The sequence below is a fragment of the Seriola dumerili genome, unplaced genomic scaffold, assembly GCF_002260705.1.
Source record: "Seriola dumerili isolate Sdu_G_001 unplaced genomic scaffold, Sdu_1.0 BDQW01000273.1, whole genome shotgun sequence".
NCBI lineage: Eukaryota > Metazoa > Chordata > Actinopteri > Carangiformes > Carangidae > Seriola > Seriola dumerili.
Genome location: NW_019174528.1, coordinates 1815004 through 1830041, shown reverse-complemented (window position 1 = coordinate 1830041; position 15038 = coordinate 1815004). Strand labels below are relative to the sequence as shown.

At 44.0% G+C, this 15038-nt stretch overlaps 1 protein-coding gene across 1 annotated transcript in view; it reads left to right on the top strand.

Annotated features, from left to right (window-relative positions):
• LOC111230559 (ubiquitin-conjugating enzyme E2 E2-like) overlaps positions 1-15038 on the top strand; it is a 50340-nt gene that overhangs the window by 35078 nt on the left and 224 nt on the right. The window contains exons 4-5 of the mRNA XM_022757332.1: positions 2605-2737; positions 10424-10571. Of these exons, the coding sequence (XP_022613053.1) occupies positions 2605-2737; positions 10424-10571 (281 nt within the window). The remainder of the gene's footprint in view (positions 1-2604; positions 2738-10423; positions 10572-15038) is intronic.

Here is a 15038-nt window from a genome sequence, read left to right as displayed (position 1 = left end):
CAGCTTACCTTGGATAAATAAGAGAGCGCACCCCCAGGGTGAATCTTGGAGGTCTGCGTCCTCCATCATTCTGACAGGATCCAGGCAGGTGGTGAAAATATAGAAGCGTCTCCACCCGCTGTTAGAGAGCGTTGTACCAGGCTGCAGGAACAGTGGAGGGGGGGGGGGTTTACTGGCAAAGCCCTGAACATTTCCAGATGCTGCAGAGTTAACTGTGGGAACTCAGCGGAGAGAGAAATCAGCGGTTGGCCAACCTCAAGAGGCCTAGAGGATGATCTCAAACGTCCACCTAGCAACAGGATTTGACTAATGACGGCTCTCTTGGAGCTCGTACTGGTAGTTTGCGGATTGAGTGGAACCATGAGATGCTGCTTTGTGCTCATATTCATTAAAATTAACCAGACTCATGTAACAACGTTGACACGGTGAATTGTTCACATCGAAATGATAAAAATCATTGTAATGAAAAGCAGTTTGTTTCAAGCAGATTTATTCTCTGTGCAGAAAAGCTTGTAAAAATAAGTCAAACAATTTAGAAACATGATGTGAACGGTTAAAGTTTGGCCTTTTGATGTGATTTTAGTTTGATGGACAATTCAGAAGGCATTGATTACCACAAACATCAGGAGGGATGCTTCGGTATTAACACTGTTTGGCGTTTGGGAGAAAATGTGGCTGCAGAGTTTCAAACGTTGACCGAGAGTTTAAACAATAATCTAATGCTAATGAGGATTAAAACAATCAAACATCCAGGAGTTCCTCTGTAATCATAAATGACTGAGTTTTTAAGTTGATTAGATTTCGTCTTTGGATCGTGATCGTAATCGTGCGTTCGACCCGTGAGTACGGTGGCCCTGAGCGCTCGACTCACTGCAGCGTAAGACACAAACGCTCTGCAAATTCAGTCCTACAACATCGACGACGTAAGTGTTTCCAGGGGACAGTAAAAAAGTGATGAACCGGGCTGGGACGCACATTTGAAGTTTAAAATAACACAGTACTTTTGTTTCTTTTTAAGATATTTGCAGAAACACTTGAAGACTGAATTTGCAGCGTGTTTTATTCATTTGCATTTGTTGAGATTTTTTTTGCAGCGCAGGTGTTGTCACATTGATGAAGGTGTTTTTCTGAATTTGCAGTTCGTTTGTGTCTTTGCATGTTTCCTGAACTTGCAGTGCGTTTGAGCTCTCTGGGCCACCGTAGATCTGTCTGGTAAGTCTGGTTTTCTGAAAAATGTGAGAAGGCTGGATGTTAATTTAGCCTTTTATTTAACTGCGGTGCATCTTAGTGACTTTAAGTTTTACTCAAGAGCAACTTATAAAACAGAAAGGACCGAGGAAGGAACCTTGAGGGACACCACACTGGTGGAACCAAAGAGAAATTGTTTCCGCTTGGATTTACAGTTTTGAGAATAAGTATGTCATGTGGTCCCAGTACTGTGTAGTTTGATTGTAAGACTTTCATTAGCTGCTGAGGAACTACTTTTTTTTTTTTGATGCTGAGCTGTGCCGATAAGAGTCGTAATAATAATAAAAGAGCAACAGTTCCACCATGTTGTGGTTTAACCGAATGTGACAGTGCGGCTCCACAGCCACTGGCGTTGAAAAGCTGTTTGACACACAAACATAGATTTCTCCAGTGAGTCACACCGGGCCACTGCCTCACACTGAGCGGAGGGATTTATTGGCTGTGTTGTCGTCGCCGTCCCCCCCCCCAAAACCCCGGCACACTATCACTCTCCGAGCTATTTTTATCTGTCCGGGAGAACATGTTGGCATCCTCCCCCCACCCCACCCCACCCTGCTCCCATAATTCCTCTCTGTGTCCAAACACAAGCCGACAAGAAATAGGTCTGCAGTGCCCCGGTGCTTTACAACACGCTGCTGTTTCACATGAACAACTCCACTCACACTCTCATCTTACATTTATGTGCCTCACACATGCTTTCACTTACTCTCTCACTCTCTCTCTCTCTCTCTCTCTCTCTCTCTCTCTCTCTCTCTCTCTCTGTCTCTGGCTTCATTCTCTCTGTGTGTAAATGATGAAAGTAAAAGTAATACAAGAAACCGACAGGGGCATCTGGCCTAATTCCAATAGAAAATGGAATTGGATTAGGGCCTCTATTCTCACAGCTGTGTGTGTGTGTGTGTTTGGTGTGTGTGTGTGTGTGTGTGTGTGTGTGTGTGTGTGTGTGTGTGTGTTTGGGGTGAGAATCAAGGCAACAATGGAGCTGTGCAGCTGGCACACGGTGAAGCACTGATGATGAACAGTGAAGAAACAGTCGCTGCTGCTGCTGCTCAACACCTCCCTGTTCGTGTGTGTGTGTGTGTGTGTGTGTGTGTTTCATGCTTGCATGCACATCACAGACAGATCAATCATATTTATGACATTGATCACTTCTCCTGACTCACAGATGCAGTCTTTGTTTCCGTTGTTTTACATTGTTTCTTAATGGATAACGACTTTTAAACAGCAGCTTCGTGCGGCTGATTTTGAACGCTGATAATCACACACTTAATTTCTTCAGTCACACGCTTACAGCGTCTTTTCCTCTCTGAACGCCTCGCCGTCAGATTCACTTTCTCCTCTTTGTTCCTCCTGCAGCGCCGGTCCTAAAGGAGACAACATCTACGAGTGGAGGTCGACCATCCTGGGCCCTCCGGGCTCCGTGTACGAGGGAGGGGTGTTTTTCCTGGACATTGCCTTTACACCAGACTACCCCTTCAAACCACCCAAGGTGAGTGTTGCCCTGCAGCCATGCAGCACCACAGCCCCCCCACACCCCCACTCCTTCACCCAGAGCTTTGAACAATGCCACCATTGTCCCAGCAGGCTTTTCACCATGTTGTCCAACAACAATGACTTATTTCAGGCTCGGTCACCGACAGCACGTTTACAGAGTAAAGGGTGACAGCAGCATAAAGGATTGAATCAGAACCGAAGACGAATGATGGTCCTGTTATTTTCAATTTCTGGATATTCTGTATGTTTTTCTTATTGTCAACAAACCCCATGAAAAGATTTGTTCTGTAACACTCAGACCAAAGTCCATTGGTTCCTGCAGAAACTGTTGATTTCATGAATGAAAATTTTAATGTAAAATATTAATTTACAACCTTTCTGCCATTACAAAAACTAAAAATTAAACACTTAAAGCTCCTCCAGTGTAAAGGTCTGTGTCCATGTGTAGTGTGATTATAGATCAGCTCTAGCTTCTATATTAATACTGTGAAAGTATCAAAGCCTCAGTCCACAGAGAAATGCACACAGCCTGTATTCAGAAACTGAGCCTTAAAACCAGCCGTCAGGACTTCTGGAACTTTGTGATGTCACAACAAAGCAGTCACCAAGCCCCGCCCACCTGGACCCACCATCCAAACCTTGCAGGATTTGGTTTCTCTGAGTGTTTTTACCTGAAATCCGTTATATTTTTATTGGATCACTTAGCAAACAGTGAGCCAATCAGAAGAGAGGCTCAGAGCCTCCTCTCTTCTGATTGGCTCACCGACCTGTTGTTACTAGAGCTCCAGAGAGAAGCCTGAGAGAGGAGATGTAAAACTACACTGAGATGGTTTTTATATCTTCTGATGGATCAACACTTCAAATAAAACACAAAAGAAGAGGCGCTGTTAAAAAAAAAAAGGTGTAACTTCCTACAACAGCTGGTCATTGTAGTTTTTAGCAAACGTTTCTCACACAGGAGGAAATTGTGCAGCAGAGCTCCATTGTTCTCAATGCTCACTACAGCACCAGATGTGGATGCTGAAAATGCACAAAGAAAGAAGATACATCACATTTACACACACACACACACACACACACACACACACACACACACACACACTCAATACTTATGAGAAGGATACATTAATTGTTGTTTTTGATCTTTTGACAATAAGAAAACTAACGACTCTCACCAGCCTTATCTTTTTATCAGTTTCTTGTTATTGTGTCCCTTCCTGATACGCATGCTGCTAGCACTCTGCAGCGTTTGGCTTCCCTCCAGTGAGGCTGTGGGTTTACGTGTGTGTGTGTGTGTGTGTGTGTGTGTGTGTGTCTCTGTCTCCTGCTGATGCAAGTGTGTGTCAGAATTTACACAGCAGACAGGCTGACAGCGGTTGCCACCTCCCTCGGTTTGAGTTGTACTCCTGATTTTGTGCTGGGTTTTTGGTTTCAGGTCTAGAAATACTCACCGGCTAAAAACGCTAGCAGCTATTTAGAGACACACGTTGTAAGAGTAAACAGAAAAATCGACTTTACAGCGAAGATATCTGCCGTATGCATCCGGAGAAGCCCCCTCGGCCGGCTTTGGATTATCAGTTGAGAAGTGAAAGAGAGTTGTTCAGGAGACGGCAGCAACCGGACAGAATTTGCCTGTGATAGTTTTTATGCAAATCTCGTCCTGAGGATGATGCTGTCAGACGATCGCCACAAATATTAGGATTCAAACTCTTCAACGAAAAATCCAGCCACCGGTTTTTAAGACACTTTGATCCGTGGTGTTGGAGAGAGTTTAATGTGTCCGGTGGTTGTTGAGATATTATTTGCTGTGTTGTGTTTCTGAGTTTTTACGTGTTTTCCTGGTTCAGTTCCAGGAAGTGATTAAAACAGAAAACTGAGGCTTGAAAGGAAACGAAGTGACAGAAATAATAAACCGGCTTCTGTTGAGGAACAGTTCACCACCTCTTTTTAATTACAGGCACTTGTGCTTCTTATTGGGGCTGGGTGTCAAACCTCGACCGATTAATCCTTCATCTTGTACCTTATTTATATTTCCTCATATGATTCATAACTTTGGTCATTTTAGACTTTATTCTACTTTATTTGAGTTAAGTTCTTATACGTCTGCTTTGTGTTAATAATGTCTTCAGCTGGTTTATTTTGTTAAATTCAAAAGGGGTTTTGTTTAGAGAAACCTTCACACATACAGTAAGACAGTAAATATAAACAATATGGACCAAAAAACCAAAAAACAAATGTATTAAGCAGCGGCTGAACAGGCTCATATATATTTACCTGCCTACAGTTTTCATTCACTTTGAGCTACTGAACAAACAGAAAAGAAAATTGCTCTTAATTGTAACCCTCAGAAATAACACTTTATATTAGCATCGTTCTGTAATTTAACCCCAACAATAGAAACACACGTTAAACAGTAAACTTACAGACACCTCTCAGATCATATTTCCTCTCCTGCATTGTAAAGAAATAAAAAAAATCTTAGAATAAAAATCTTTTCTATATTTGTCGTGAGGTTTTGATAAATATATTATTTTGCTCCTGAAACTGCAGCTTCTATATTCACATTGGTCTAAAAACATCCAGAACACTGAGGCTGGGTGTTTATTACCATCAAAATTAAATGTTTCTTGTTGAGCATAAAAGTTCATTTTCACTTTGGTAAGGGAATCCTCACTTCCAGATTTTTATTTGAATCAGGATTTATGTGATCAGAGAGGGAGTAAATAAAACGTCTTATCTGACAAGATGTTTGAAACCAACTCTCAGTACTTGGTGCGATGGGACACGTTTTAGTTGTTACCAAAATAGCAGATGAAGTACGACACCTGATTTTAATCTAATCTAATCTAAACAAATGAATTTTGTCATTGACTAGAATCCCCGCCTCCAAGTTGCAGGAAATAAAAGCCACAACCGCTTCTTCCAAATGTCTAGAAGAATAAAATGAAGCGGTGACATTTTATATCCAAAAAAAAGGTCAAAGGTCAACTTCACTGTGACATCATAATGTGTAAAAAAAAAAAAACACCTCCCACCATTATTACAACACTGTAACTCAGGAAGGAAAGACTGCGGCCGTGTTTCCTGCAGCTCGTCTGGTTGGTTGGAGGAAACGGTCGCGATGAGGTGATTCTGCTTTTTAAAAATAAAAATAAAAAAAGCTTTCTCAATAACATGTTGGCAGAACTGTGTGTGTCTGTCTCGTGTAGCCTGTTACTCTGCATCCACCGGGATGTTTTTAAGCAAACGATGAGGTTTGGTGGGTGAGTCATTTCTCCCATTCGAGCCACTTAACAGAGGCAGATGTGTTTGTGATAACACTGACACGCCGAGTGGAGCTGGGTTTATTTTGTTACGCAGCGAAAAGAGTTCTTAGAAAAACTTCTTTGGCACCAGCATCAAAAACTTTTTAAATGCCTGACGAACAGAATGTAAACCAGAGACTGAGTTTGGATGAAAAACAAGTGACTTACTGCGACTTCCTACCTTTTGATTGGCTCCCTTCGATGTAATGCTGGAAAAAAAACATGCAACATTTTCACAACAAACTGAATTTATTGGGGCAATTTTGTCACAGCTTTGGGTGTTGTGATCCGCAGTCTGGAGTGAAACATGACTCCCAAAGAGAAACAATCATCTCCTCGTTCCCTCCCTGTCGACCGGCTCAAAGTGCCTCCTTCCTGGCAGCCTGCGCTGAGGGGGAAACAGAGCTCATCTAAACTCTTGGCCTCCTGCTGCCGTGTTTTTCCAGCCTGGCTATGAGCTGTGCCATCCTGCAGCTCGCCGGCTCGCAGCCACCGATCTGACAGCTGCAGCTGCTCACTCCACTGGCTCGCCCACTAATGTTAGGATGATAAAGCCCCGTTAAGGCCGACACTGATACTCTTAGATAGAGGTTGAGCGTGGCAAGGGCGTTCCGTCAGTATTTGTATTTTTGGTCCAACATTAGTCCGTTCCAGGAGCTGTTCAGCAGAGCTATCCAGTGACAGGCTGAGAGATTAGACGCTAACTAACATTATCCCGCTCCATCTACCATAATTTCCTCATGGCTTTGAACTAAATTCCGCTCCACACTTTATCTCCCCCCCCCCGCATGATATCGTTCTCATTTCCAGCCCTTGTGAAATAGGCTGTTTAACGTGCCATGTAGAGTCATAAAGTCAAGCTTAGACTTGCGGACGATCAGCCTCCTTTTTTAAACCTTTTCCCGTTTTGTCTCGTTTAAATTATGTCATGATGACTGTCCGCAAAACTATGAATCAGTTCAATTGCTTTTCATTCCTTTTGGATGAATGTGGACGTTGGATATGAACAGAACTGAGGTAATAATAGAGGAACGTGCTTTATCACAGTCAAGACAAATGTGGCCTTTTGGCATGTGGAGGGATCTCTGCCGCCTACAGAGCAATTAAAATGATTTACTTGACTCACCCTGAGGTTAGCGGATGAGATATAAGATATACTGTGAGATGAGATAAAAACGGTTTTGTCGGGATGGCTTTAACATCTCTGGGTGATTATACAAATCAGTGACATCTGTGATAATGGCAATACTTTTTTGTACAGTGCATTGTTTCTTAAGGTTTAAAAAAAACTATTAAAAAAGTGACTGGACGATCCAAAAAAGCACTTTTTAAAATTATTTCAGCTGTAAAAGTTTTCTCAATTGAAGTGCCAGAAAAAGTGCTATTCAGGATATTTATAGACATCTTGATATTAAATGACATAAACAGTTAAATCCACCTCAAAATCAGGCTTAATCCAGAATACCACAGTCGTCGTCTTCGTGCTGAACGTTTGAGAGAAAGTGTTTTTTCCAAATCTATGAATGTGGTCCAGGTTTACAGTAAGCACACAGTTTTTCTAAAACTAATCCAGTCATTTGAGGAGTGACTTTCACCCCGATAACGTCAGGACTTTCAGTGAGTCTTCCTTCTTTCTTCCTCTTATTAATAAAAAGTTGATTTCATAAGTAATAAAATGCCCCCACCCTCCCCTCCTACTCTCAGGGGTTACAGCCCTGCTTGTGGTAGCTAATGTTAGCTAGCACTGATCCTATAACAAGATGGTCTCTAGTCTTCTCAGGAGTTGATGGAGACCGACGCAGAGCTAAAAGTAGAGTCAGTATTGGATTTATATCCAATGTGTCTGCTGATTGTGTAAATAGGGAATCGTTTGCGTTTGAGACGTTTGGTCTGTCCATCGATCTGTCTACGTCAGATTAAGATCCTAGATTACCATGAAATGTTGTTATAAGATAAAAGATAAGATATATTTTAATGTCCCTGTAGTGAAATTCTCTTCTGGCATTCATCCTGCAGTTCCACAGAAGATGATTCCTCGCTCTCTTTGCTCTGCTGAGATTTAAAGCTCCACGTTTTCCTTCTTCTTCTGTGTTTTATTTGAAGTGTTGATCCTTAAGAAGATTTATATTTGTTGTTTTATAGAGCAGATAAAATATAGCAGATTTCAGGTAAAAACACTCAGAGAAACCAAATCCTGCAAGGTTTGGATGGTGGGTCCAGGTGGGCGGGGCTTGGTGACTGCTTTGTTGTGACATCACAAAGTTCCAGAAGTCCTGACGGCTGGTTTTAAGGCTCAGTTTCTGAATACAGGCTGTGTGCATTTCTCTGTGGACTGAGGCTTTGATACTTTCACAGTATTAATATAGAAGCTAGAGCTGATCTATAATCACACTACACATGGACACAGACCTTTACACTGGAGGAGCTTTAAACTGTTTTGTTTTTAGAAACTCAGTGAGCTTTTCCTCAGGCCGATTTGAACAAATATAACTGAACAAAATAAAGCCACTGAAAAACTACTGCCTGGATTGCCTTGACGTTGGCTGAAGATATTCATATCAAGGTATTAAAGTGTTCTCTGTGACAGCTGTGTTTACTCTAGATACACACACACACACACAAACACAAACACACACACACACACACACACACATACGCTTGTAGAATCCGAATGAGAACTGTTGGAATACAGAGGTTGTGTTTATTGGCTGAATGATGAAACTTTAATACAGAGGGGATGTGGGATTAGACCCGTGGCTTTAGTTACACGGAGGCAGCATCATAATCTATTAGCATCAGCTGTGATGGGATTACGGCCTATTAATGAGACCACACACACGATAGCCGTGGGATCTGTTTTTAGTGGCTGCTGGGCTGGTAGCGTTAGCGTCATGTCACCGCTAACCCATTTCAGCAGAGGTGTAAGAACAGACACGAGAGCTGTCCTCAACCAGTCCGCCATCAATCCCCTCGTCTCCCGCCTGCTCGCCTTTTCTCGTCACATCACAGGAAATCCTCTTCATGTAAAGCGAAGGATCCTGTTTATTACTCTGTCCGTCATCCGCTCCGTAATACCAGCGTGGAATGAGGGGGGGGGGGGGCTCCGCTCGTATCCTCGGGTTGTTTGTTTCTCATAAGGAGATGTGATGGGAGGAGAGGAGAGTTAATGAGAGGATAGAAGAGGGAGGAAGAGGAGGAAATAAGCGAGCGCAGGCTACAGCCACAAAGCCAGCGGGGGGGGGGCAAAAAGGGAGGCGTAGAGCGAGCTTGGCTGGGCTGCCAGTCCTGGTCAGCATCATTGATTATAAAGGAAACAGAGGGGTCAAAGGTCGCTTCTTAATGATGTTGTGCTCCTTGTGCTGATGTCGAGCTCTGCTGACTTCACCGTTGAAGAAGGTGGATCCACAGGAAGTGACAGGATCACCTTCACGCGGTATAGACGGCGTAGGAAGTGTGTGTCACTGACTCGGTGAGAGCAGCAGCCGCAGTTTGTCACCGGTCTGTTACAATAATCTTCAGCTGTCAGGAGATCAGGTGGAGTTGAGACACGGCAGATGTTTATTAATTCATTAATATGATACATTTGATTAATATGATTTTATTTTTTACAGCTGGTTTTTAAAGCTCCTCCAGTGTAAAGGTCTGTGTCCATGTGTAGTGTGATTATAGATCAGCTCTAGCTTCTATATTAATACTGTGAAAGTATCAAAGCCTCAGTCCACAGAGAAATGCACACAGCCTGTATTCAGAAACTGAGCCTTAAAACCAGCCGTCAGGACTTCTGGAACTTTGTGATGTCACAACAAAGCAGTCACCAAGCCCCGCCCACCTGGACCCACCATCCAAACCTTTGCAGGATTTGGTTTCTCTGAGTGTTTTTACCTGAAATCTGATATATTTAAATAAAAAAGTAACAATTTAAACGAAGCTGAGATCTGGTATCTCTTGTACAGAGGGTCACACTCTCTCCTGCAGCTACACCTCACACACCAACAGTTTTCACACGGGCTGGAATCAGAGTTTCCAAACATTTTCATCCCTGTTGATGAACCTGTATTAACGAATCTGAGAGTGTGGAACTATATATATATATATACTGAATCTCTGATGTGATGCAGTAGTTTTAGAGGAACATGTTCATTGCAGATGTGATCAATAAGTTATTTGTCAGTGGGAGGACATCACCCTGAGTTCACTGTCGTGTCACTGCACATGCAAACACACTTCATGTTATTGCTTTACTGTTTTTTTAACCCCGACAGCCGTTACAGTGTCTTTCTATCTCGTGATACGATACGATCAGAAGTTGAATTGTGTCTTTTAAAATCCAGTTTTGACCTCACCTTTTCTTTTTCTTTCTTTTTTTTTTATCCCAGGTGACGTTCCGCACGAGGATCTACCACTGTAACATCAACAGCCAGGGGGTGATCTGTCTGGACATCCTGAAGGACAACTGGAGTCCTGCCCTCACCATCTCCAAGGTCCTGCTGTCCATCTGCTCCCTGCTCACTGACTGCACCCCTGGTGAGAGCTACAACACACACACACACACACACACACACACACACACACACACACACACATACACACACACACACGCGTACACGTGTCCTTGTCATAACTCCCCAGTTGTAGCCGTGGCAGGTTGACAGACACGTCAGCTCTGTGTGGATAATGTATATAGAAGTTTGTCGCTTTGAGGCTCAAGTCGTGAGTTTAGTGACACTGCAGCGGCGGTGGCGGCGGCGGCGGCAGCAGAAGCAGTTTCCTCAGAGCTGGACGGGCCTGTCGCAGTGAGGGAAACGCTGCCGGTTTAATCTGATATCGGCTGAGTTGAAATATGTTTCGACTGCGATGACAGGAGGAGCGGGAAAACCCAGGCTCGCTGAATTCATTCCAGTTCCACACAGATCAAGTGGAGGAACCTCAGTCGAGAGTGAAGGCGTCAGTCTGATTCAAACACACCAGGTTTTACAAAAGTGTTGTGTGATAGACGAGAGCAGAAGTGTGTTTCCTGTCTCTCATTTAGGTTTTAAAATGGTTTGTGGTTTTATCCATTTGAAATAGTATAAAATGTTCTGAAACTGTGTCAGCGCTAATCAGACTGTGGCCACAGAGGACACATTTGCAAATATCATATTCCTAAGAGACTGAATGTGGTCTGAGTGATCGGATCTCAAATGCGTCCTCGACGTGTCTCAGGTGCGTCCACACCTGAACTTAGAGCTGACCACATGCGATCGGAGACGGATGTTGAAGATCCATATTTTCTTCTTCTTCTGTGTTTTATTTGAAGTGTTGATCCATCAGAAGATATAAAAACCATCTCAGTGTAGTTTCACATCTCCTCTCTCAGGCTTCTCTCTGCAGCTCTAGTAACAACAGGTCGGTGAGCCAATCAGAAGAGAGGAGGCTCTGAGCCTCTCTTCTGATTGGCTGACTGTTTTCTGAGCGAACCAATAAAAATATAGCAGATTTCAGGTAAAAACACTCAGAGAAACCAAATCCTGCAAGGTTTGGATGGTGGGTCCAGGTGGGCGGGGCTTGGTGACTGCTTTGTTGTGACATCACAAAGTTCCAGAAGTCCTGACGGCTGGTTTTAAGGCTCAGTTTCTGAATACAGGCTGTGTGCATTTCTCTGTGGACTGAGGCTTTGATACTTTCACAGTATTAATATAGAAGCTAGACCTGATCTATAATCACACTACACATGGACAGAGACCTTTACACTGGAGGAGCTGTAATACCAGGTCTGAACACCAGCCATAGACAACACTCTTCAATAACTGCCCTCAGTGTGACAGTGGGGCAGAAATAATGACTGTAGCACATTCAGACCATTTGTGTTCACCCTGTTAAAGATACTGTGTTGGGCGCCTGAGCTCTCCTGCTCCTCCTTGCAGTCCAGTCAGTGTTTATCCAGGACTGGCTGCCTCACACAGTCCTGTAAACAGCTAATTAGATCCATTATGGCTCCGTTTAGCAGCAGAGCAAAGACCACCGATGGAGAAACGGTGGAATGAAATCAGTCTTTTATGGAGTAGTGAAAACGTGGGTCCACTGGTCCTCAGCCACAGACACAAATAATGTCTCTCGGTATAAAGTTTTACCGGCGATAAAAAGCAGCTGTTGACTTATATCGACACCAATATGATGTTCAGAGAGAAACATCTGGGGGGGGGGGACGTGTCGGAGCCAGAGAGTGCATGACAACGACATGGAAACAGCTGATTGTGAAGACCTGTGATGAGCTTGTGTCCTCTCTGCGGGGGATTGCTCTTTGATAAATGTAGCAGCGGATATTCTCCTTCTCCGTGGGCGAAAAATGAGAATAGCTTTTCCTCTTCTTCTCCTCCTCCTCCTCCTCCTCCACGTTTTCAGACGTTACTGAAATGATACGAGCTGATTCCTTTAAAGTGGGATAGAAAGAAGAAAAAAAAAGACTCCCACCGTCCCCCCGTTACCCTTCCTCCCCTGTTACCCACGCACTTTCACTCCGTCTTTCTGCCTCTTGCCTCATCAAAATCAGTCGCTCGCTGCACTTCTCGCCACTTGTTTTTTAAACCCAGCCTCAAATGATGGATGTGATCCCCGGATCTGCAGTTTGTGAAAGCGAGGTGGACGACCCCACAAGCAGATATTCTACCTGTGGGTGTTCCTGGTGCTTCACTGGGGCTGAACACACACCTGTCTCCTCCCGTCTCTGCCTCTGAGGAGCTCCTCTTCTTCTTCTTCTTCTCTTTCTTCTTCTTCTTCTTCTTCTTCTGCTTTTGTCTGAGCTTGTGCATCTGATGTGTTGCTGATATACAGATGGTCTTTTATAATAAAGGTGACTTTTCCCGCCTCGGTAGCTCCGGGGGTGTCAGTTTGTCAAACCTGTAATAACAGCTCACCTCGCTCTGCCTTAGAGGAAGGTTTTACCGTCTGGATTGATATCAGAATAAATGAGATAAAAACAGCTCAGGTGCGGATGCCCTCAGCAGCTCCCGCCTGGACTCTGTAGTGTTTGAAAAACGTGTGTTAAAGTGTTAGAAAACCATAAAATGCCTCTGTAACATCTGGTCTTACATTAGTGCAGCAGCTACCAGTATTTGCTCCGGTCACTCTTAAAGCCGTATGAAAGAGGTACGAGGCTCCATCATCATCTCGGTGTGTCCTCTTCTTCTGCAGTGGTTTAATTGCACCAGCCGATTCTCCCAAGTCTTAATATTCACGTTGCTAGTGGATGAAAATGCAGATTTAAACCCCCGATAAGACCAGGGTCCACCTGGCTAAATTTTGGCCGCCTTTTCCTGCTGTAACATCTTTCAGAGCACAAACAGGGTAAACACACCTGTCACCTGCCCCCGCAGGAGGGGGTGGGTGGGGGGTTGTTTCTCTCTCTGTCACCTCACTGAGAAATTGACCCGCGGCACAACGAACTGAGCAGCAGCGCGATCGATAGGAGGAGTCCGTGAGAATTCATAATGGCTGGCTGTTGACTGACCGGACGTGTGCGGTGTATCAACAGACGGGATGGCGGGCGCTGGGCTGCTGCCGGAGCCCAACCACCATCATCACCTCTGATTTACGGCGGCGTGTACATTTTACTAGGCTGTCGATAAAAGTGTCGGCCGTGCTGCACGTCCTGCGATACCTCAGACCGCAGGGATGACGGAGCTGCATTAGTTTGACGTACGGCTTTTTCTTGTGGTTTTCACTGGTTGTAAAAATAAATAAATAAATAAATCCCCATGCATGCTGATGAGCCAAGGTGGTCGGCTGCAGGCTTCTCCACCATTTCAGACCGTTTCAGGTGATTGGATGCGGCGCAGCAACCACACGGCTGTTGGAGTGAACATGTTGTAATGTCTTCACACATAGAAAATCACTCACACAGACAGATGTGGGGTCGTTGCTGATGTCACGCTCCCCTCAGGAAGTCTGTAAGTGTGAGACATTATGTCGAGGCACAGTACGTCTGAAACTGCTGGATAGATTCCTGTGAAATTTGTCGTGGATATTCGTGCTCCCCAGAGGATGAACCTGAATGTTTTTTGGGTGAACTCCTGACCTTTCTTCATGTGCCACCATCAGGTCTTCATTTCTACTTTTCCACAATGAATAAATAATTAAATTGAACTGGAAGATTAGCATGAAGTTTTCAGAGCGCCGTCATGCTCCACAGAGGATGAACCTTTGATTTTAATGAGCCAATGATTTTACTCTGCACTTGTGTTTACATGTGTACTGTGTGTGTTCTTAAAGCTGAACAAATGTCTGGAACACATTTTCTTTCTCATAAGACATTTCCAAACCAGATTGTTTAAACATTGTGAGGCTCGTCTAGCTGGCGGTTATCTGCTGTCATGTGTTGTCATTGTTGCGTTTCTTGGTGCATCACCGCCACTGTCTGTGGAGTAGCGTGGACACATGAACAAGAATGTGTGTCACACTGACTTCATGCTCGGGGAGGCCATTCCTCCTCTGCACCAGTGGTGGTCAAATATTCTTTATGGTACGTTTCATCCAACACTTGAGTGTTTTTCAGAGCGATGCATGTTAAAGTTTTAAAGCTCCTCCAGTGTAAAGGTCTGTGTCCATGTGTAGTGTGATTATAGATCAGGTCTAGGTTCTATATTAATACTGTGAAAGTATCAAAGCCTCAGTCCACAGAGAAATGCACACAGCCTGTATTCAGAAACTGAGCCTTAAAACCAGCCGTCAGGACTTCTGGAACTTTGTGATGTCACAACAAAGCAGTCACCAAGCCCCGCCCACCTGGACCCCACCATCCAAACCTTGCAGGATTTGGTTTCTCTGAGTGTTTTTACCTGAAATCCGTTATATTTTTATTGGATCACTTAGCAAACAGTGAGCCAATCAGAAGAGAGGCTCTGAGCCTCCTCTCTTCTGATTGGCTCACCGACCTGTTGTTACTAGAGCTCCAGAGTGACGCCTGAGAGAGGAGATGTAAAACTACACTGAGATGGTTTTTATATCTTCTGATGG